At 36.1% G+C, this 21,286-nt stretch overlaps 3 protein-coding genes across 3 annotated transcripts; all 3 read right to left on the bottom strand.

The window, feature by feature from the left end:
• Nucleotides 1-1,209: 1,209 nt before the first annotated feature.
• Nucleotides 1,210-2,182, bottom strand: LOC123661155 (keratin-associated protein 21-1-like). The gene is made up of 2 exons (XM_045596145.1): nt 2,171-2,182; nt 1,210-1,820 (listed from the first exon to the last, which is right to left on the bottom strand). Exons 1-2 carry the CDS (start codon nt 2,180-2,182, stop codon nt 1,356-1,358), a joined length of 477 nt encoding a protein of 158 aa, XP_045452101.1. The 3' UTR covers nt 1,210-1,355.
• Nucleotides 2,183-7,794: 5,612 nt separating this feature from the next.
• Nucleotides 7,795-8,869, bottom strand: LOC123661004 (cuticle protein 64-like). The gene is made up of 2 exons (XM_045596018.1): nt 8,858-8,869; nt 7,795-8,253 (listed from the first exon to the last, which is right to left on the bottom strand). The coding sequence occupies exons 1-2, from the start codon at nt 8,867-8,869 to the stop codon at nt 7,795-7,797; spliced, it is 471 nt and encodes a 156-aa protein (XP_045451974.1).
• Nucleotides 8,870-14,852: 5,983 nt separating this feature from the next.
• LOC123661002 (cuticle protein 63-like) lies at nt 14,853-15,440 on the bottom strand. Its single transcript, XM_045596017.1, has 2 exons — nt 15,429-15,440; nt 14,853-15,338 (listed from the first exon to the last, which is right to left on the bottom strand). The coding sequence occupies exons 1-2, from the start codon at nt 15,438-15,440 to the stop codon at nt 14,853-14,855; spliced, it is 498 nt and encodes a 165-aa protein (XP_045451973.1).
• Between the last annotated feature and the right edge of the window lie 5,846 nt (nt 15,441-21,286).

Genomic DNA, 21,286 nt, shown 5'->3' with positions numbered 1-21,286 from the left:
TGCTCTTGGGTCCTATTTGAATAAAGCTGTTTTTGAAATTTGATTTTGATTTATTAGATCTCGATTAAATTTAAATGTGACCATATGACAAGTATCAACTTTCAATTGAAAAGAAATCATCAAAATCTGTACACTCAGTTCTGCGGTTTTAAAAATGACCTATTTTGAAGTCGGTTAATAGTAAAAGTAATGATCGCTGTTCGAAATTTTACAGTTAAATATATAAATATTATGTACAACTCACAACTCAAGACCTAATTATTTGGAAATAGTTAACAAGCACAAGTCATGTCCGCGTGGAAAAGTTAAATTATGATCTATAATTACAAACGAGTACACATCGGTATCACGACTGGGTCATTCCGGACATTTCTTTTAAAATGTATATAAAATATTAAAAAAGATTTATAATATTAAAAAGTAGTAGAGCTTATTGAGGTCGCGGTTTAAATACGATTTTAAATAATGTAATTGAACAACTTCAAAATTTGTTAAAACGACAAATTAATATTGGATTAATTTAATTTTGAACCTTGAAAAACTTTCCATACAGATTGCATCACAACGATGTATTAACAATATCAATTATTAATAGTTACCTATGTTTATTTAAAGTCGAGCAAAAATGCTTAGAAGTTAATGAAAGTCAATATTCATTCAACATTATAAATTAAATGATTGTAATACGTTCTTAGTTTTTAGAGCGAGTCCATAGTAGTGTCGATTCTGACGCCTACTTGAATAAAGAGATTGTTGAATTTCATTTTGAAAACTTGAATGTAAACGGAACATCCGCTAATATAATCATAATAATGTTGCAACAAGTTATATCTACAAGTTAAGCATATACATTTGTAGTTTATAGGAATTCAATTCTTTGTAACCCGCTATTTACTGCCGCTACGCCTGCGGTATAAAAGACATCAACGCAATGTCTGCGGCATTGTCAACGTATATTCTAAGGAAAAGTCGATTTTAAAAATCATTCTCAAGTAAGTATTTTTTTTACGTTTTTTATCACTTGAATTTAGATTCTTTTTTAGAAATAAAATAATATTCCATGATTGAATGTATATTTTTACTGGAACTGTGTAAAATCAAGTTCATTTCAAGCATTTCATTATATTCTGAGGAAATAAAAAGAAGCACTCGTGCACAGATACGATTAAATACTTAGAAATAGAGATCGTTGAAGTAAAAGTTCTTTTGTTTTTTTTTTCATATATTTATTTATAAAAATATAATTTATAAAAAAGAGTTTAAATACAAATTTCTTAAGAGTAGAATATGAACAGTGAGAATAAAGAGAAAAACGATCACAATACGCTTTCGACTAAATTATATCACAACCTCGTTCACCACCAGCCCTTCGAGTAGCCAGATCCGTAACCGGAGCCGATGCCAGAGCTGAGTCCATGGCCAGAGCTGTAGCCAGAACTGTAGCCAGAGCCGTACCCGCCGGAGAGTCCACCGCTGTAGCCGCTGTAGCTGGGCGCGGCTACCACCTTGTTGACGGTAACCACCTGAGGCACTGACACCACCTTGCGCACATTCACCACTTGCGGGACGTCGACCACTTTCTGGACGTTCACGACTTTGTTGACGGACACGATCTTAGCCGCGGGCGCGGAGTAGCCCGAGTAGCCACTATACCCTCCATAGCCCAAGTCACCACCGCTGTATCCGATGTGGCCGCCGCTGCTGTAACCACCACTATAACCACCGCTATAGCCACCGCTGTAACCGCCGCTAAGGAAGCCACGCTTGTCGCGCTTCTCGCTGCCAGCGGCGACGCAAGCCACGAGGGCGCAGTATACAATCTGTAAACAATAACGAACAATGAGGTGTAATGGAGAATGCTTTCTTACAACCAGATTGGCATATGGATTTTGCACCACAGGAACACTGCTTAAGCAGCACTATTTAGATTTTGGTCGAGGTACTTCCGCAGTCGGGCTGCTCCAGATTTTAAGCAGAATATTTCCTGCTGTGCTCTACTTCAAGAGCTGGACGTACACACACACACACACACACACACACACACACACACACACACATATATATATAATTAAACAGCAATAGTTACTTTTATTATATTTTTGACGTTATATACAATTCGTAACAAGATTTAGCAAAATATAAAAATTGGGTAAACAACAAATGCACTTACAAAAGCCTTCATGTTTGTGGTTGTATTGGCGAGGGTGGTGCGTTCGGAGACGAGTGACGTGGAGGCTCGCTCGCGCCGCTTTATATGATTATCTGAAAGGCGTTGCACAACGACGTCCTCGCTCTTCCGCGCTCCACAACATGGCTATCGTGTTCCACTATCCTTGCGACGTTCATTGTCACTATTGTTTGTTTAATTTTAAAACAGATTTATTGTATAATATTAACATAATATTGGGTTAAGGCGAAAATAAAGCGCATTATCATATTTGTGAATGTATTGCTTGGTTCTCACGGTTAGATCCGTTTAAACACGTTTGTAAATAATTAATGGACAGGAAAGAGTATTTCGTCAAAATTGTTTGGATATTATTTTTATCAACGTGGTGTCGTTGGTGTGTTACTCACCGCAAGCTATAAGGACTACTTTACACTCACCAGTTACGAATAGATAAGAGGTGTTAAGGAAAACACTTATTATAACTTAGGTACTGTTTTAAATAGATATTTCACTTATACAAGTGAGCTGAAAATCATTTGTATCCTTGTTACAAGTAGTCTTACGATGATGACACAAAGAAGCATTATACATATGTCCAACAGTATCAACAAAAATTGACGTCATATAATAATATAATAATACTTTCATTTTTAGAAAATATTAAGTTAACTACGATTTCGGATGAGTTTCCTACTGTTGCACCTAATTTTACAATGAAGAGTTCGAAACATCTTAGTAGACAACGACTTCATAAGCTTTTGTAGAAGACTTGGTATAGTGAAGAAATGAAAGAGGGAAAAGGCAACAGATTTTATTATATATAACTAGATCTGCAAACAAGTGGACGGCACGTGTAGCCTACAAACACCTGCACCAACAGAAGCATCGCAAGCGCGTATCCAACCCTATCCCCGACCATCCCCATTTGTTGTTATCTTCTGTAAGATTAAAGAACTTCTACAAACGCCTCCAGATGAACAGTATATATCCTGCTATAATAATACGATTTCCAGCATTGTTGTATTCCTATCGGTGAGTTGACCAGAGCTCCAGAGGGGAATCGGAGGTAGGATCAGCAACGTACTTGCGATGCTTCTGATGTTGCAGACGTCTATAAGCTACGGTAATCGCTTACAAGCAGATGAGCCGTACGCTTGTATGTTGACCTAGTTATATATATATAAAAAAATAATTTTCTCATTGTGAGGTGAGAAAAAAGATTTTTAATGTGCAATCGATTTTATTCCGGTGATCTATAAATATATGAACGATATTACGCATTAGCTCGCGAGCTAGTCGACAGTAACGTTACAAAACATTGAAAGTATAATTTGCGAGATGTGAGATACGCGGGCGCGCTCCAGCCGCTCCGCCGGCGGGAGACTGGTTTGGATCTACTCCTATGTATCGGTAGAGTTGTATAACTTTCATCGGCCCTTAAAACATATGTCGGGTATTCGACTCCTGATTGCGTTCCTTCAAGTGAGGGCTTCTCTAGGTGTTATAGATATGATATACACATAAAGAGGTTCTGAAAAAGAGTTTTTCTGTCTGTTAGTACAAAGAGAAAATATATTAATTTATATATTAATAAATAAACATGTAAATTTGCAAACAATATTAGTCCATGTTAATACTAATTAGATATTAAACTTTCCGATTTATTCTCTAGTTAAACTTTGAAACTTGTCAACTAGAAAACTGTAGTATAAAAATAGCACAGACTATAAAACATCATGTAGATACAGAGGACAGGGAGAATAGAGATGTGTATAATTATATAATTATAATGCAAGATGAGTTGGAGTTATAATTGTATGAGATGTTAATCAGTTGCAACAGTTTTATAAATTAAAACAAATGAAGTCGCTGTCGAACCTAAAGATTTATGATCTTACTAACTATGCCCACGACTTAGTCCGCGTGGAATTTGACAAAAAGTTTTTGTTAAGTTCACAGAGTTATAAAATAAATAAATTTCTAAAATAAAAGTAGCCTAAGTTACTCCTTATTACATCAGCTATCTGCCAGTGAAAGTCCCGTCAAAATCGGTCCAGCCGTTTCAGAGATTAGCCGGAACAAACAGACAGACAGATAGACATTTTTTAAATGTTATTTTGGTATATTGTACCCTGTATGCATTTAGTAAAGAGCGGTTATTTTAACATTACAAACAGACACTCCAATTTTATTTGTTTGTATAGATAAGTGACTCACATTACTAGTACATTACGTATAGTAAATAATGCAGCAATAGAACTAATTATGTAGTAGATATTTCTTACTAACCAATAGTCCACGTTGATTTTTTATGATAATTATATATCATTGTATTTGAAATATTAAATCGCAGACTAGCAACAAAAAATATTACTGTAATAAATAAGATTAGTCAGATGTGATTATTACGTGTAAGACATTTTAACAAAATATAATTTAAAAAGAATAAACATATAATTACCATAAAAATATAGATCAATATCTGGGTGTAGTAGAATAAAATTTAGCACAAAATCTCTTTGTTAATATTAGCATCATTAATGGTAATTCCTTTCAAACTCGTTTCCACGAAGTCTTTTTACAGCTAAAAGTAACATTTTCGAAGTAAACCTTCCTTACGCACGCTTGACTTGGGGTGTGAGCTGGTGAATGCGTGACGAGAGCGTTACGAAAACTGTGATCGGGCGAGGCAAACGGAAGTTGAGAGGGTGATATAAGTTAGTGAAGATAGAAAGAAAGAGTTACGTTTCGTAAGTTTTACTTCAGTCGTGTTGTCTAAAGCACACTCGTTTTTTTATGTGACCTGCTTCTGTGAATCATCAATCATTTTAAAGCTGAAGAGATTGTTTCTTTGTTCGAACGGGTTCGAATTGAAAAATTATTTTGTGTAGTATAGTCCATTTACTAGGCTTTGTAGTATTTTAGTACCGTCTTTTCTTAAATTAACACGGGTGAAATCGCGGGGAGCAGTTAGTTAAACATACTACGACCCAGATGCGGAACAGCAGACGTTGAAACGTTTTGTACAATAACTCGCTTTACAAAACTTTCATACAGTTTTAACTTTGAATTAGATTATTTATATAGATTTAATATTAAAATGGATGCAATGGGCTTACGAAACTGTGCAGCAACGGTGGGAGGGTTGTGTGAGGTCAGTTTCACAGTAGCGTCGCTTGGTGAAAGGTAAAGAAAGACTTATATTATCCCTGTCTATATCGAACGGATGTATTTTGAACTATCTTCTAGCTAGCTAGTTACGCATATTATACGTGTTTTCTTTCCTAGCCGACGTTAGACAGAATAACAAAAAGTACCGACATTGTTTAAAAATTTAAGGCTAAATTAAGGGATTTGTATTTAAAATATATCCTTTTTTAATTGTGCCTTATATTGTTACTACTAAACACATGAGTTCACGCCCTTTTTTGGCGTGAACTTGGAAGGCCTAAGTCCAGCAGTGGACTGCGATAGGCTGAAGTAATGACTATAACTACTATTCAGCCTGTAACATCCCACTGCTGGACATAGGCCTCTTTCTTCGTCTTGGACAAGGATTGGAGCTTAATCCACCACGGTGCTCCACTGTAGGTTGGTGGATATGTTCCCTCCGCGTGCTCTCCGAGGCACGGTGGGGAGACTCACTAAAACAGATATCCAAACTGGAAAGAAATATTTGTACATATACAAATATCTATCCCGAGCGGGAATCGAACTCGCAAACCGTCGATGTATTGGGCGACTACACACACTACTATACCATAACAGTTGTTAAATTAATGTTAATTGTATAATTGTGCCTTTATAAGTAGTTCAGAATTGTCCACCCACAAGATTTACATTACTACAATTTATAACCTTATTTGAAGCTACCACTGGAATGTACAAACTCCGACCCTTCTCCTTCAGAGAGAAAGAGCCTATGCCTCTCAATCATGCCTATGCCTGGTCAGCTGAATCAATCAATTAATTAAATCATCAACTGTTAGGGTGACCTAAATTGCTCTATTTGTTCTGTATGGTCAATACAATTCTTAAATCAAAATCAAAATAAAAAAACAGCTTGATTCAAATAGGCCCCAAGAGCACTTTCGAATCATTATCATCATCATCATCATTACAGCCTCTACAGTCCACTGCTGGACATAGGCCTCCACAAATTTACGCCAAAAATAACGTGAACTCATGTGTTTTGCCCATAGTCACCACGCTGGGCAGGCGGATTGGTGACCGCAGGACTTCAAATCGAAAGGAAGATTCATTTTACAAATTAAAACTTAAAAAATAAATTATTATATTGTAAAATGTAAGCTGCCACTTAGATGACCTAAGTTGACCTGGATGGTCGTTCTATTAAAAATATATGAAAAATAGGTTATTAAAATAGAACCACAGTAATGTAGCATCTATTGGGTTTTTAGGATACGGGCTAATATCTGGTGCAATGGTTTAAGTTCAGTATAATAGCTTTGTTCTCCCGTTTGACGCTGTTGAATTACCAAAAATTACTACATAAAATTTATAGTCACTATCACTACATAGTATAAAACAAAGTCGCTTTCTCTGTCCCTATGTCCCTATGTATGCTTAAATCTTTAAAACTACGCAACGGATTTTGATGCGGTTTTTTTAAATAGAGAGAGTGATTAAAGAGGAAGGTTTGTATGTAGGTTTGTGTGTAATAACATCCATCAAATAGTGGAGAAATACAGTTATTTTTGAGGTCTCTAACGTGATGTCGTATATTATTACATTTTTTCCGCTTACATTACAAACGCAGCCTGAACCCTACGAGATTTATTAAAATCATGTACTAAGTATTGTATACATTGAAAAGGTCTACAAAAAACTCCATTATGGTATGTGTCTATCTCTTATGGATATCCCACAATAACATTTTTTTTGTCACTTACTTTTTACGACAAATAATGGCTAATTTTCAAAGCGATCTTAACCAATACAGCATTAATCCTTATCTAATTAAATTCCTTAAATACATTGTTGATTTAATATAAATCTATATGGCCTTTTACAGCATATGATTTAAATTAATATTTTCGAAGATATTACAGATTTAAAAATTGCGGGACGTAGCGTTTGCGGTGGTTCCGGCCGGCTTTTACTCTAAAGTTAACGCGTGCGGGCCACGGGCAGTAATGAATAAATCAAAACTACTGGATCGATTTTAATCATTTTTTCAGTGAATAACATTGGCTATAATTATATTTTATACCCGTTCGAAGCCGGAACGGGTCGCTAGTTTAAAATATAATTTTTAGTTAGTGTGATATGACAGGTAATTCTGCTGGTAGTTAACTCAGTACAATCAACTATGTCAACGTGTTTGTAAAATGGGAACGTAAATATAAGCTTCATATTTAATACTCAGTTCAAATAAATATTCTTAACAAGAAAACACACCACAATCCAGCAGTGTTGATCGTACATGTATCAGGTTTTCTTTTAATTTTTCTTTCATTGTATACAATTTTTTTATTAAAAAAAAAGACAGTCAAATAACACTTTATTAAAACTTTATTTATTAAAAAATAAAATTAGATATTTTAATATTTAGCAACAAGACCTTTGAATTGTATAATAAGTTAACTATAATATATTGGTGTTCACCACCAGCCTGCTGAGTAGCCAGCGCCGTATCCACTGTATCCGTAACCAGCTCCGTGACCGTATCCGGCGTCGTAACCCAGCCCGGATCCGTATCCGTAGCCGGCGAGTCCTCCGCTGTAGACGCTGAGGCTGGGAGTGGCCACCACCTTGTTCACTGTCACCACCTGCGGCACCGACACCAGCTTGGGAACGCTCACCACCTTAGGGACGTTGACGACCTTGTGGGTGTTCACCACTTTGTTGACGGAGACGATCTTAGCGGCAGGTGCAGCGTAGCTGATTGCAGGTGCGGCGTAGCTTAGTGCAGGTGCGGCCAAGTTGTACCCACTGTAGAGCCCACCGTACGAACCTCCGTAAGAGAGTGAGTCAATAGAGTGCAGGCCACTGAGCAATCCGCGCTTGTCACGCTTTTCAGAGCCTGCTGAAGCACAGGCTACGATAGCGCAGATCACGATCTGTGAATACAAGCACGAGTTAAAATGAGTTGAACATATCTCTTATATCATATTACTCTTTTTCATCATTACAGCCTATACAGTCCACTGCTGGACATAGGCCTCCACAAGTTCACGCCAAAAATGGCGTGAACTCATATGTTTTGCCCATGGTCACCACGTTGGGCAGGCGGGTTGATGACCGCAGGGCTGGCTTTGTCACGCCGAAGACGCTGCTGCCCGTCTTTGACCTGTGTATTTTAAAGTCAGCAGTTGGATGGTTATTCCGCCATCGGTCGGCTTTTTAAGTTCCAATGTGGTAGTGAAACTGTGTTATCCCTGAGTCGTCTCTTACGACACCCACGGGAAGAGAGGGGGTGGCTATATTCTTTAGTACCGTAGCCACGCAGTACTCTTTTTAATGTTAGTAAAATTTTAATAACATCTTAACATCATAATAAACATTGTGGTGGGTAAGGTGTAAGGGCCAGATCTCCTAGGGTTGATTGATAGGGGGATAGGGTCGGTAACGCGCTTCCAATGCAACTGGTGTTGCACACGTCCTTAGGTTTTGGCTTCCGAATCCTACACTTATTTGTCACCATAGTAATATAAAAATACTTACAAAAGCCTTCATGTTGAGTTATTAGGTACAGTGGTGAGGTGACAGAGAGTATAAGATCAGTGATGTCTGCTATCTGTGTCGCTCGCGTTATATAGCGCTAGCTGGCGCGTGATGGCGCAAGCTTCCTTCATTAATATTAGGTGAAAAAAAATGGAATATCTTTTGTGATAATTTTAATACCATTATGTTGGTCTCATACCAATGGAATTAATCAAATATATAAAAAAAGAGTGTGCTTTAGAACAGCGACTGAAGTAAAACTTCTTTAGCAGTAGGTCTGCACAATAGGCCTGCACTGTGTCTTAGATAGGTATACGAAACGTAACTGGCTATGAGAGAAAGAGAGAAAGAAAATGTGCGCTCGCAACTCTCTCTCATGTTTTGTTCGCTTTGCCTGATCACACTTTTCGTAACGCTTTCCTCACGCATTCACCAGCTAACTCCCCAAGTCAAGCGTGCGTAAGGAAGTTTTACTTCAAAAAATAAAAATAGGACCTTAAACATAATTTAATTAACCGAGTTCCAAAAAGGAGGAGGTTCTCAATTCGACTGTATTTTTTTAACCGACTTACAAAAAAGGAGGAGGTTCTCAATTCGACTGTATTTTTTTAACCGACTTACAAAAAAGGAGGAGGTTCTCAATTCGACTGTATTTTTTTAACCGACTTACAAAAAAGGAGGAGGTTCTCAATTCGACTGTATTTTTTTAACCGATTTACAAAAAAGGAGGAGGTTCTCAATTCGACTGTATTTTTTTTTTATGTATGTTGTTACATCAGAACTTTTGACCGGGTGGACCGATTTCGACAATTTTTTTTTTATCGAAAGGTGGTGTGTGTCAATTGGTCCCATTTAAATTTATTTGAGATCTAATAACTACTTTTCGAGTTATATCTAATAATGCGTTTTTACTTGACGCTTTTTTTGTCGACCTACGTTGTATTATACCGCATAACTTTTTACTGGATGTACCGATTTTGATAATTCTTTTTTTGTTGGAAAGGGGATATCCCTAGTTTTGTACCATGATAAGGAAACCAGGATCTGATTATGGAATCCCAGAGAAATCGAGGGAAACTCTCGAAAATCCGCAATAACTTTTTACTGGGTGTACCGATTTTGATAATTCTTTTTTTGTTGGAAAGGGGATATCTCTAGTTTTGTACCATGATAAGGAAACCAGGATCTGATGATGGGATCCCAGAGAAATCGAGGGAAACTCTCGAAAAGCCACAATAACTTTTTACTGGGGTGTACCGATTTTTAACCGACTTCCAAAAAAGGAGGAGGTTCTCAATTCGACTGTATTTTTTTTTTTTTTTTAATGTATGTTACATCAGAACTTTTGAATGGGTGGAGCAATTTCGACAAATTTTCTTTTAATCGAAAGGTGGTGTGTGCCAATTGGTCCCATTTAAATTTATTTGAGATCCAACAACTACTTTTCGAGCTATATCTAATAATGCGTTTTTACTTGACGCTTTTTTCGTCGACCTACGTTGTATTATACCGCATAACTTTTTACTGGATATACCGATTTGATAATTCTTCTTTTGTTGGAAAGGAGATATCCCAAGTTTTGTAGCATGATAAGGAAACCAGGATCTGATGATGGGATCCTAGAGAAATCGAGGGAAACTCTTGAAAATCCGCAATAACTTTTTACTAAGTGTACCGATTTTGATAATTCTTTGTTTGTTGGAAAGAAGATATCCCTAGTTTTGTACCATGATAAGGAAACCAGGATCTGATGATGGGATCCCAGAGAAATCGAGGGAACTTCTTGAAAATCCGCAATAACTTTTTATTAGGTGTACCGATTTTAATGATTTTTAATTTAATCGAAAGCCGATGTTTATCATGACGTGGTCACATTTAAATTTCATCGCGATCTGATAACTACTTTTTGAGAAATCTTTGATAATGCGTTGTTACTTGACTATTTTTTCGTCGATCTACCTTGTATTACTCGTCGATGTAATTGAAGTCGGTTTTTTTTTCGTTTGCGAGCAAACACAATTATGATAATTTTTCATTTAATCAAAAGCTGATGTTTATCATGTGATGACTACTTTTTGAGTAATCTTTGATAATGCGTATTTACTTGACTATTTTTTTGCCGATCTACGTTGTATTACTCGTCGATGTAATTGAAGTCGGTTTTTTTTTCGTTTGCGAGCAAACATTATTATATTAATAATTTAAAATCATGCAGTATACGTAAAAAATTAATTCGTCGACGACGGATGAGAACTTGCTCTGACCTTGCGGTGCTTTCACATTGATCTACTTTAATCGTTAAGCCGCTGTGTAGTGTGACGCTTGATACGAGTTTTATTTTGTAACCATTTACGTTTCTCGCTCAAAATAAGGCCTTTTGTTATTCATATAAATGATACAGATTACAGTGACCCTGTTATCTGCTCTGGAGTTTATGGGTTTGATTCCCGCCTCGAGTATCTCATGCAAAACATAACAAATTTTGTACTAAAACAGTTTATATATTATTTTCATAAGAGTATGTGTGGAGTTTCTTGCAGAATATACATTCCAAATCGGTGGTAGCTTTACTTTTAAAAACGATAAACATGGGTTAAATTTTAATTTGTAAAATGACGATTCGAAAGTGCTTTTGAAGCCTATTTGAATTAAGTTGTTTTTGAGTCAAGGTGTAATTAATTGTACACTTTTATTTATATGGATTTACCCGTGCATATATAACTTTTGTTTTTTCACTTATTTTGAGCTAACTTATGCGTCTCGGCTCTAGAACACGTTGTGGATTGATTCCTTCCTTACAACAAAATCTTGTATTTCGGCCTGTAGATTGTAACATTAGAGATTAGAACTTTGTAAATCTTTGCTAGGTAAACGTTGATTAAATCAAGCTGTTAACATTTTTACACGGTGCATCCCAAAGATATAAATAGCCATTTTTTTTATGGAAAAGTAAACGAATACCAAGAAACTTTAAATTATGAAAGTGTTATTAACGCCAACGGTCGAGAGCAGAAAGGATTAAAATTTAGAAAATAAATTAAATCAAATTAAATATTTGTGTATCAATCTAGAGACTAAAATCAAATATTTTTTTGGAGCAATGCCATGGATTAAGCTCCACCATGTATCTTATCTCCTTAAGCTTCAAGGAGATGAATAACTTTTATTTAACTATAATTACATTTTAGTAGCATCGTATTTGTGACACACATCGTGTGTGTGACGTTTGCAAAGCGTAACGTGGGGCGACCTATGCTGCGTTTCAGGGATTGCGCTAAACGTGACATGGTTGCATTTAACATTGATCGCAACTCTTGGGAAGACCTAGCATCGGACCGCAATGAGTGGCGGAAGATCATCTTCACGGGTTGCAAAACCCACGATAGCACCTGGTTCGAAGACCTGGCTCAAAAGCGTGCCAAGAGACACAATCGCGGGGGGTTCCTCCACTGATGAATCCCCAATACGCGTGTCCAAAGTGTGGACGAATGTTTCTTTAACGGATTGGCTTATTCAGCCACGAACGGCGTTGTCGCATAAATAACACAGACACTGTTTAAATCATCTGTCAAGATGTTACAGGCCTTATGGATTTGTGACAATACTTTTAATTAATTTAACATTATATAGTTTTTTTATCTAGATATATGCACTACTAATAGCCAAAGCAAATACGTGTAGTTAAATCACAATAACTACAAATAACCTTCGGTATCGACAAAAAATAACCGTAAACTTTATAGTTGTTGAACAACTGATTTTTGTTGTTATCTTCAAAGATAGCAGGTACTGATTCATTTTAATCAATTCAAGAAAAATAGCGCTATGATATGTGCTATTTTATTATCATTTAATATCATGAAATAAATTAATAACTGGACTAATCAATTTTGGTTTAAAAATTATTATAAATTATAACACAATCAAATATTGACATATGTGGATTCTAATGTCGTTTGGAAAGGATTTAAAAATACCTTTAAATATAATTAAGTTCTATGTAACTGATTATTAAAGATTTGTTATTAACATGTCACGTATCACTGAGCGCTCAAACATGTCGTTTAATATTTCTCGCTGTGAAAAGTGTCGTCAGAAATCAGGGTCAGCTTAAATATTGTTTGATATCATAGCACGATGTTAATGAGACGTGTTAACAAATTTCTAACATATAACCTTTATAAAAATAATTATAAATAACATATATTAATATTCAATAGTAAAAACAAAATTTAATAAAATAGAAATGATAATATGTAAATTTAATTAGGAATGAAAAGATATAATAATAATAATAAGATAAATTACATTAAACTAAAAAACCTTAAGTTATATATTTAAGAAAAACCTTATGCCTTAGGCAAGGTCTTTGAATAGCTAGACTAATTCTTTGTCCGAAGTAGCTGCCAGCTCTTCGGTCTCCTGTGACGTCGAATAACCTTTTTGCTATTTTCTTAAAAAGTCTTATAGCGCTAGGACCCCACGGACCAAGAGTCTCGACACCGAATTGGACAAAATCATCCAGTCCAGTTATAATTATAAATAGTGTTTTAATGTCTACATTTTTGATATCCTTATTTGTAAACAATTAAACCACGTTAGTGTGTGTGTGGAAGTTACTTTAAACGTAAGTAAGTTTAACAAAGTTGAGTAGTAGAGATTGACAACTGTGATTCAGGTTCGGCACGATGACACGAAGACACAGGTACAATGACACGACGATACGATGACACGACGATACGATGACACGAAGGAACGAAGATTGGACAGAGTGGAGGCAATGTAGAGGAACTTTACGTAGATTAATATTTATTCTAGTGCGATGAATACAGAGACGTATTGAACCTAAGACTTTCTGAGAGCAAACCGTTAATAGGCACAGCGTGGACAGTGGACACTCAATGAAGAGCTAGGCGCGAGAGATTAGTGTACTATAAGAACTTAGAAGTGAATAATAGTATCTTACTGATAACTATTATGACAATTAGTAGCCTGGAATGTATATTCATTATTCCGTATCACTTTGTTAGCGTGATGTATCTGAGGTAAGCGCCATCTAGTGACGAGTGCGTTATTTAACACTGTCATACTCGTATTCTATTTTATAAAGTTTGTTACATGTAGATGTATTGTACATTTTTTTAAAGTTGGGCCTATTAGTAAGTAAGGACTGATTTCATGCTTATTTTTCAAAAATTAAACTGGCCTATTTTTAATTTTATATGAGAGACAATATAACAAATTCACCCAAGTAGGATTTGATTTTTATATTTTTTTCGAGTTTTCTCCTTAAGAATTGATTTTCATATAAAGCCTCCGGTACGAAAAAAATACACACAAACAAAAAACACAATAGGGTTCCGACAGACGACGATGTTTTCTATTAACGCGACCTTGATATACGCCAATAGATGGCGTTGTTTGATTCGTTTATTTACCATTCGATATTATTAGCATTTTGATACAGGACAATCTCTTTGATCATCAATAAGGGATTTATAGTAGTGCTCATTGATGTAAGTCTTTCACTGTTGCTTACATATTACATTGTTATTATTAGATGTTACCATTTGTATTTCAAAACCTTACAGCTATCGTTGAATGACTTGAATAGACAACAAAGTGAATATGATTTTGAAAAGTAACAGTATGTTATTGGTTACAAGTAAGTTACAGTCAACGAGATCGAATTTCTCTTACGAATGAATATCAGATAAGATAAAAAGTCGAACTTTATCGACAGCTCCCGAGAAGTTGCTTTAACTTGCTTTGCATAAATTGCATTGTTTTTAGAACAATGTATACGCCAATTAAGGGGTTAAAAATCTGCTCTAAAGGCGTAGATTTATTATTTTTATTTAGTGGGATTTTCAGTGTTTGATTGTAAATAATAGAACAAATGTAAAATAAATAAATGTCTGTATTTAAACAAAAATTAACATAATATTGAAACTTAAAACAAAAAATTCGACTAGAACAGCAACTCTTGTAGTGCTCACCACCAACCGGCAGCATATCCGGCACCATAACCGGTTCCCAAGCCGTAAGCGTTGCCGTGAGCGAGGCCGGCGTCGAGGGTGAGTCCAGATCCGTACCCGTAGCCGGAGAGGCCTCCGCTGTATAAATCAAGGCTGGGAGCGGCCACCACCTTGTTCACTGTCACCACCTGCGGCACCGACACCAGCTTGGGCACGCTTACCACTTTAGGAACGTTGACGACTTTGTGGGTGTTCACCACTTTGTTGACGGAGACGACCTTAGCGGCAGGTGCAGCGTAGCTGATTGCAGGTGCGGCGTAGCTGATAGCGGGTGCGGCGTAGCTTAATGCAGGTGCAGCCAAGTCGTATCCACCGTAGAGCCCGCCGTATGAGCCTCCGTAGGAGGAGAGAGTGTCAAGGGAGTGCAGGCCGCTGAGCAAGCCGCGCTTATCACGCTTTTCAGTTGCAGCTGAAGCGCAGGCTACGACGGCGCAGAAGATAATCTGTAAATAGAAAACACGTGTAATTATTACTTTAAGGCAATGCTGTTACAACTTTATTTCTATAAAGATACGTAGTATGGCAATACTTACGAAAGCCTTCATATTGAGTCGTCTGTGTAGCTAGTGTGATGCTGAAGTGTATCAGATAAGTGATGTTGGTGTCAGCATCCTGCGCGTTATATATCTGCCACTTACGCTATGGCGCAAGCTTGTCCTTGCCGACATCATGCGACTCTATTAAATTTGTAACAGTTTATATACATATTTTATTCATCTAATTTAAGTAACATTTACTCAATTTTCTATCAAATAGTTGGCATAGTAAATATCATATTACTACATTATATTTTGTCGTCAATACTTCATTGCTTTTTCTCTTTTTTGAATATCGTTTTACTTTAAATATGGTTCGTGCTCCGTAGGCGTGATGGACTACGAAGATGATACGATATTATGTAAAGCGTTATTGTTATTGTTGCTTAATTCCACAGGAATGATTGACGAGGGGACCTTTAAAAGTATACTTCAAACGGTACTTTTTATGTTTGAGATTTAACTTATTTTTTTATTTTGCTTTAAGGTGCGTTATTATGCCAAGTTTATTCTAGGCAAGGTTCTAACTATTTTCGAACCAAATTTTATTGACTTCTATTTTCAAACACACTTTTAATCTATGATATATATAAAAGCGAAAGGTCACTCACTCATCACGAAATCTCCGAAACTATAACACCTACAAACTTGAAATTTGGCAGGTAGGCTCCTTATAGGACGTAGACATCCACTAAGAACGAATTTTACGAAACTCGACCCCTAAGGAGGTAAAACGGGGGTTGAAAGTTTGTATAAAAGTCCTATGTTTTTGAAGTAAGAGACTTGAAATTTAAAATGTATGCTCTATAGATGATAAAAAGGTGACTAAATAATGTATCTTTAGAAATCAACTCTCTTTTGGAGTTAAAACGGGGGATGGTAGGTTGACTCACACATCACGAAACCTCCGAAACTATAACAGCTACAAACTTGAAATTTGGCAGATAGGTTCCTTATAGGGCGTAGACATCCGCTAAGAACTGATTTTACGAAAATCAACCCCTAAGGGGATAAAAAGGGGGTCGGAAGTTTATATGAAATTCCTATATTTTTGAAGTAAGAGACTTAAAATTTAAAATATATGCTCTATAGATGGTGAGGAGGTGTCCAAATAATGCATCGTAATCTATATATATAAAAGAAAAAGGTCACTAACTCACTCATCACGAGAACTCAAAAACCACTGGATGATCTATCCATCCAGGTTGGACAAAGATAAAATTTGGCAGGGAGGTAGATTATAGTTAGCAGACGTCCGATAAGAACGGATTTTACGATATTCCACCGCTAAGGGGATTTAATTGGAGTTGATAGTTTGTATGAAACATATACAGCCTGAAAATAAAACTAAAAATGTGGTGTATTTTTTTTTTATGTCACTAGGTCGGCAAACAAGCGTACGGCTCACCTGATGGTAAGCGATTACCGTAGCTTATAGACGCCTGCAACACCAGAAGCATCGTAAGCGCGTTGCCGACCCAATCCCCAATCCCCCCCAGGAGCTCTGGTCACCTTACCCACCAACAAGAACACAATACTGCTTGAAAACAGTATTATTTTGCTGTGATCTTCTGTAAGGTCGAGGTACTACCCCATTCGGGCTGCTCCATATTTTGAGCAGGAAATTCCTACTGTGCCCTACCTCAGTATAGAGAAGTTTTATAAAAATAACTATTAAATTATACTAAATTGTGCTTTTTAAAAAGTTACTCAGTTTGATAAGCATTTCAACTGATTGATTTAAACTTGAACGACTGACTTAATTAAAAAATAATTTGCGTTAAACATCTTAATAGATATGCGCGAACATCATAACCACGCGAACGTAGTCGCGGGCAACAGTTAATGTATTATAAAATCAAGTCCCCAAAAGTGTATGTGATCGATTCGCTCAAAATCTACTGAACGGATTTTCATGCGATTTCACCATTGGAGAGAGGGCTCCAACATTGGCAAGAGGAAGGTTTAGAAAACGGCTAAGCCGATTTTGATGAGAGTTTCACTGGAAGTTTGCCGGGAAAACTTTGTGACATACTAATTTCAACGCGGGCGAAGCCGCGGGCACAGCTAGTATTGTATAAATAGCTTGAGTTATTTTTGTATTATACTAATTAATTTTATTAATATGTTTTGGATTCACTTTTGGACACATTCATTAATATTTATAAGGTAATATACGTAAACTGATGTCGTTAATATGAACACTCATTAACATAACGCATCCAAATGAACCACATGGATGAACCACAAGGTTGGAAGCTTTGGCCTTGAGATAATTTCACATTGAACTCGTTTCAAATATTAATATTTTTTTTACTTTATAAAATTTACGACGTTTTCTAACGAATTGGTGTTTTGTGTGATAAAATTTAAAGGCTATACTTCAAAACATTTATTTATTTAACACTTTAGTGTAAGTTTGAAAACACATGAGAAAAACCAATATTCTAATTTAAAAAAGAGCAAAGTTGGCCTTATTACTAATAGTTATTTCTTACAGACAGCCCTGAAAATAGAGAAAATATTGGTAAAAAAAACTACGAAAATTATTTACTTAAACAACAAAAACAAGTCTGGTTTCCGCCCTGGGCACAGCACTGTTTCGGCTCTTGCTAAAATATGTGACGACATGAGGCTTGGGATTGATAAGCAGCAGGTCACAATTATAGTTCTATTAGACTTTTCGAACGCATTTAACACTGTTGACCATGACATTCTCCTCGCAATTTTCGAAAACTTAAATTTCTCACCAGATGTTGTTAATTGGTTCCGTTCCTATCTTTATGATCGCGCACAAAGAATTCGAACCATTGACAAGCTCTCCTCATGCAGCCGTCTTAGAGCTGGAGTACCTCAGGGTGGTGTTCTTTCCTCTCTTCTGTTCTCCATATTTATTAATTCTTTAACTTATATTCTTTCTCTTCCTTTTCATTTATATGCTGATGACTTGCAGATCTATCTGACAACTCCTGTTGACGATCTGGCTACAGCAATTGGTCGTGTTAACCAGGAACTTGCAGTTATATGTTCTTGGTGTAAATCATATGGACTGTCGATAAATCCTAATAAGTCGCAAATTTCCATAATAGGTAATTCTATACAGATATCCAAAGTAGATGTTTCCTATCTTCCTCCTGTCTGTTTTGGTGGCTCGAAATTAGAATTTCATGGTAGTATTAAAAATCTAGGCCTTATTCTAGACAGCACACTTTCTTGGAGACCTCAAGTTGCTGAGATCAGTCGCAAAATATATGCTGCAATCGGCACATTGAGAAAGTGGAAAAATTTCTTGCCTATCAAAACTAAGATATCACTTGCCCACACACTTCTTTTCCCTATTCTTGATTACGCTGATGTCTGCTATTCTGACCTGTCTGAAACTCTCCTTAATAAACTTGAACGCCTTCAAAACATGATCATCAGATTCATATTTGGTTTAAGAAAGTACGATCATATCTCAGATTATCGAGCACAGCTTAACTGGCTTAAAATAAGAGAACGCCGCAACTTACATCTTCTATCTTTTCTCTACTCTATCCTTTTCCATCCCACTACTCCCCCATACCTAAAAAAATGTTTTACTTTTCTTGGCTCGGACGTGCCCAGTACGTTAGGCCTTCGTTCTCAGGGTGACAACAGACTTAAACATCCTATATCGCACAGTCAATGTTACAGCAAATCTTTTTGTGTTAAGGCCGTAAAACTGTGGAATGCCCTCCCGCGAGACATTCGCCAAGCAGAGTCGATTGATACTTTTAAACGACGTGTTAAAAAACATTTTCTATCTACATATCGTTAATAACATTTATTGATATGATGTTTATATATTATTATTTGTAAATACTTATTGTTACTGTATATTTTATGTATCTAATTATTTTTTTATGCATATTACTATGTAGATATTTGTATGCCTCAATGTAATTATGTATGTGTATGTTATATGTATGTATGTATGTATGTATGTATGTATGTATGTATGTATGTATGTGTGTGTGTATATATATGTTTCATACATTATATACTAAAATATTTACTTATTTATGTTTTTTTTTCTTTTTTAATAATTATGTAAGTTTATCATATCGTAGTTTTTATCTATTTATAATTGATCTTTACTCCTTAATTTGTGCACACCTTAACCGCTGCTACTGTATCGTGTCCTGTACCCAAAGGTTATCTGGAAGAAATCGCTATTTAGCGATAAGATCGCCTTTGTACATCTTCTATTGTATCTTTCTTTATATGTGTCTGTATTTCGGTGTACATTAAGAATAAATAAATAAATAAATAAATATTTCTGATATTTAACACTTATGTTTTCATAAACTATAGTCTCAAAGATAACGCCTAGTCTTTCCAGCAGTTGCTCAAACTTTTTCCTTAGGCTACCTTCCTTGGAACAATTTGTAGTATTAATATAAAAGCTTTAGCTAAAGTTTTGATTAGGTGACCTGATACCATTCGTCGATAGAGCCCTTGTGAATGGATATACGTATGTCAACAGCTAGTGATAGTTGTCCGTTATTAGACGTAGCCTATCGTCATGCATTGATCTTGAACACTCACGATCTTGATTTGTATGGAATCAGCGCCTTGTGGCGAATCTTTTGAAGTCGTGTGTTCGAGTGTTCGATGACGACGCGTTGGCGTAACGGTCACAGCACTGGTTTATGGCTGTTGTCCTGGCAGTTGTGGGTTCGATCCCCGCACATGAGAAACATTTGTATCGGAAATGAAGATGTTTGCCGTTGTCTAGGTTTTTGTGCGTGTATATTGTATGTTTCAAGACCCCCGACACAGGAGATAATCCTAGTGGGTGCCGTTGACAGATAGGCGTTTATAGGCGTTCTAATTTGGGGTTTTGCTAGACAAAGCGTTCTATTCTATGAAGGATAAGGATCGTTCAGGTAAATAATCGTAAGCGTAATTGTAGAAAAAGTATGGCTTTGTCCTATTAGGTGTAGTATTTTAAGAATATGATTTTTCGATCAGTTGTATTGAATTACAAAATAATTTAAACAACGAATATAAAATGTAAGTAGCACTTTCTAAAAATGCTTCAATACTAGCTGCTGCGTCTTCTTTTTCGCACGAAATTCGTTATAAATCCCATATGCATTGTGTGCCCTTGCAATTCTACTCCTTGAGAAACGATTTTTTTTATTTATTTGGACAAACAGGCTCTCGGGTCTGTCAGGAAGAACCACACACACACACACACACACACACACACACACACACACACACACACACACAGACACACACGACTTTTTCAACTACGACTAACTAACATTTCAAATAAGTCACATTAATAAACATTCAAAAAAAAAAAACTAAAAGTAAAATAACAAGTTAGATTAATTGATAAAACTGCAGTCCAGTGCTGCCGGAGGTTATGTTTTCTTGAGTACTAAATGCTGCCGCTGTGTAAGTATTTCTTTTCAATTTAAAGAAGTTCGACCACACTGTACACACTGTATGTCTCACGAGAACCAGAACCGGAAAAATTAGAATATAGACTATAAGTTCGATTAGTTGATTTGGTTCTTGCAGATAATCACAGATGGCTCTGATCTATTCACATGACATGATATTTCACTACGGTAGATATGGTAGAAACTAAAAATATATATATTGTAAAAAATTAAAGAATATTTTTTAGGTTTGCATATTCAATAGGCTTTTTAGTTAATAGTTTCCTGACATAACAAAACATCTTTATTCATCACGCGGTTCTCGTGTGATTCTGCTATCATTTTTTTTATATATTACTAGGTCAGCAAACAAGCGTACGGCTCACCTGATGGTAAGAGATTACCGTAGCTTATAGACGCCTGCAACACTAGAAGCAT

The sequence above is a fragment of the Melitaea cinxia genome, chromosome 16 (assembly GCF_905220565.1).
Source record: "Melitaea cinxia chromosome 16, ilMelCinx1.1, whole genome shotgun sequence".
In the NCBI taxonomy this organism is placed as follows: domain Eukaryota; kingdom Metazoa; phylum Arthropoda; class Insecta; order Lepidoptera; family Nymphalidae; genus Melitaea; species Melitaea cinxia.
This window is presented reverse-complemented; position numbering and strand designations above follow the sequence as displayed.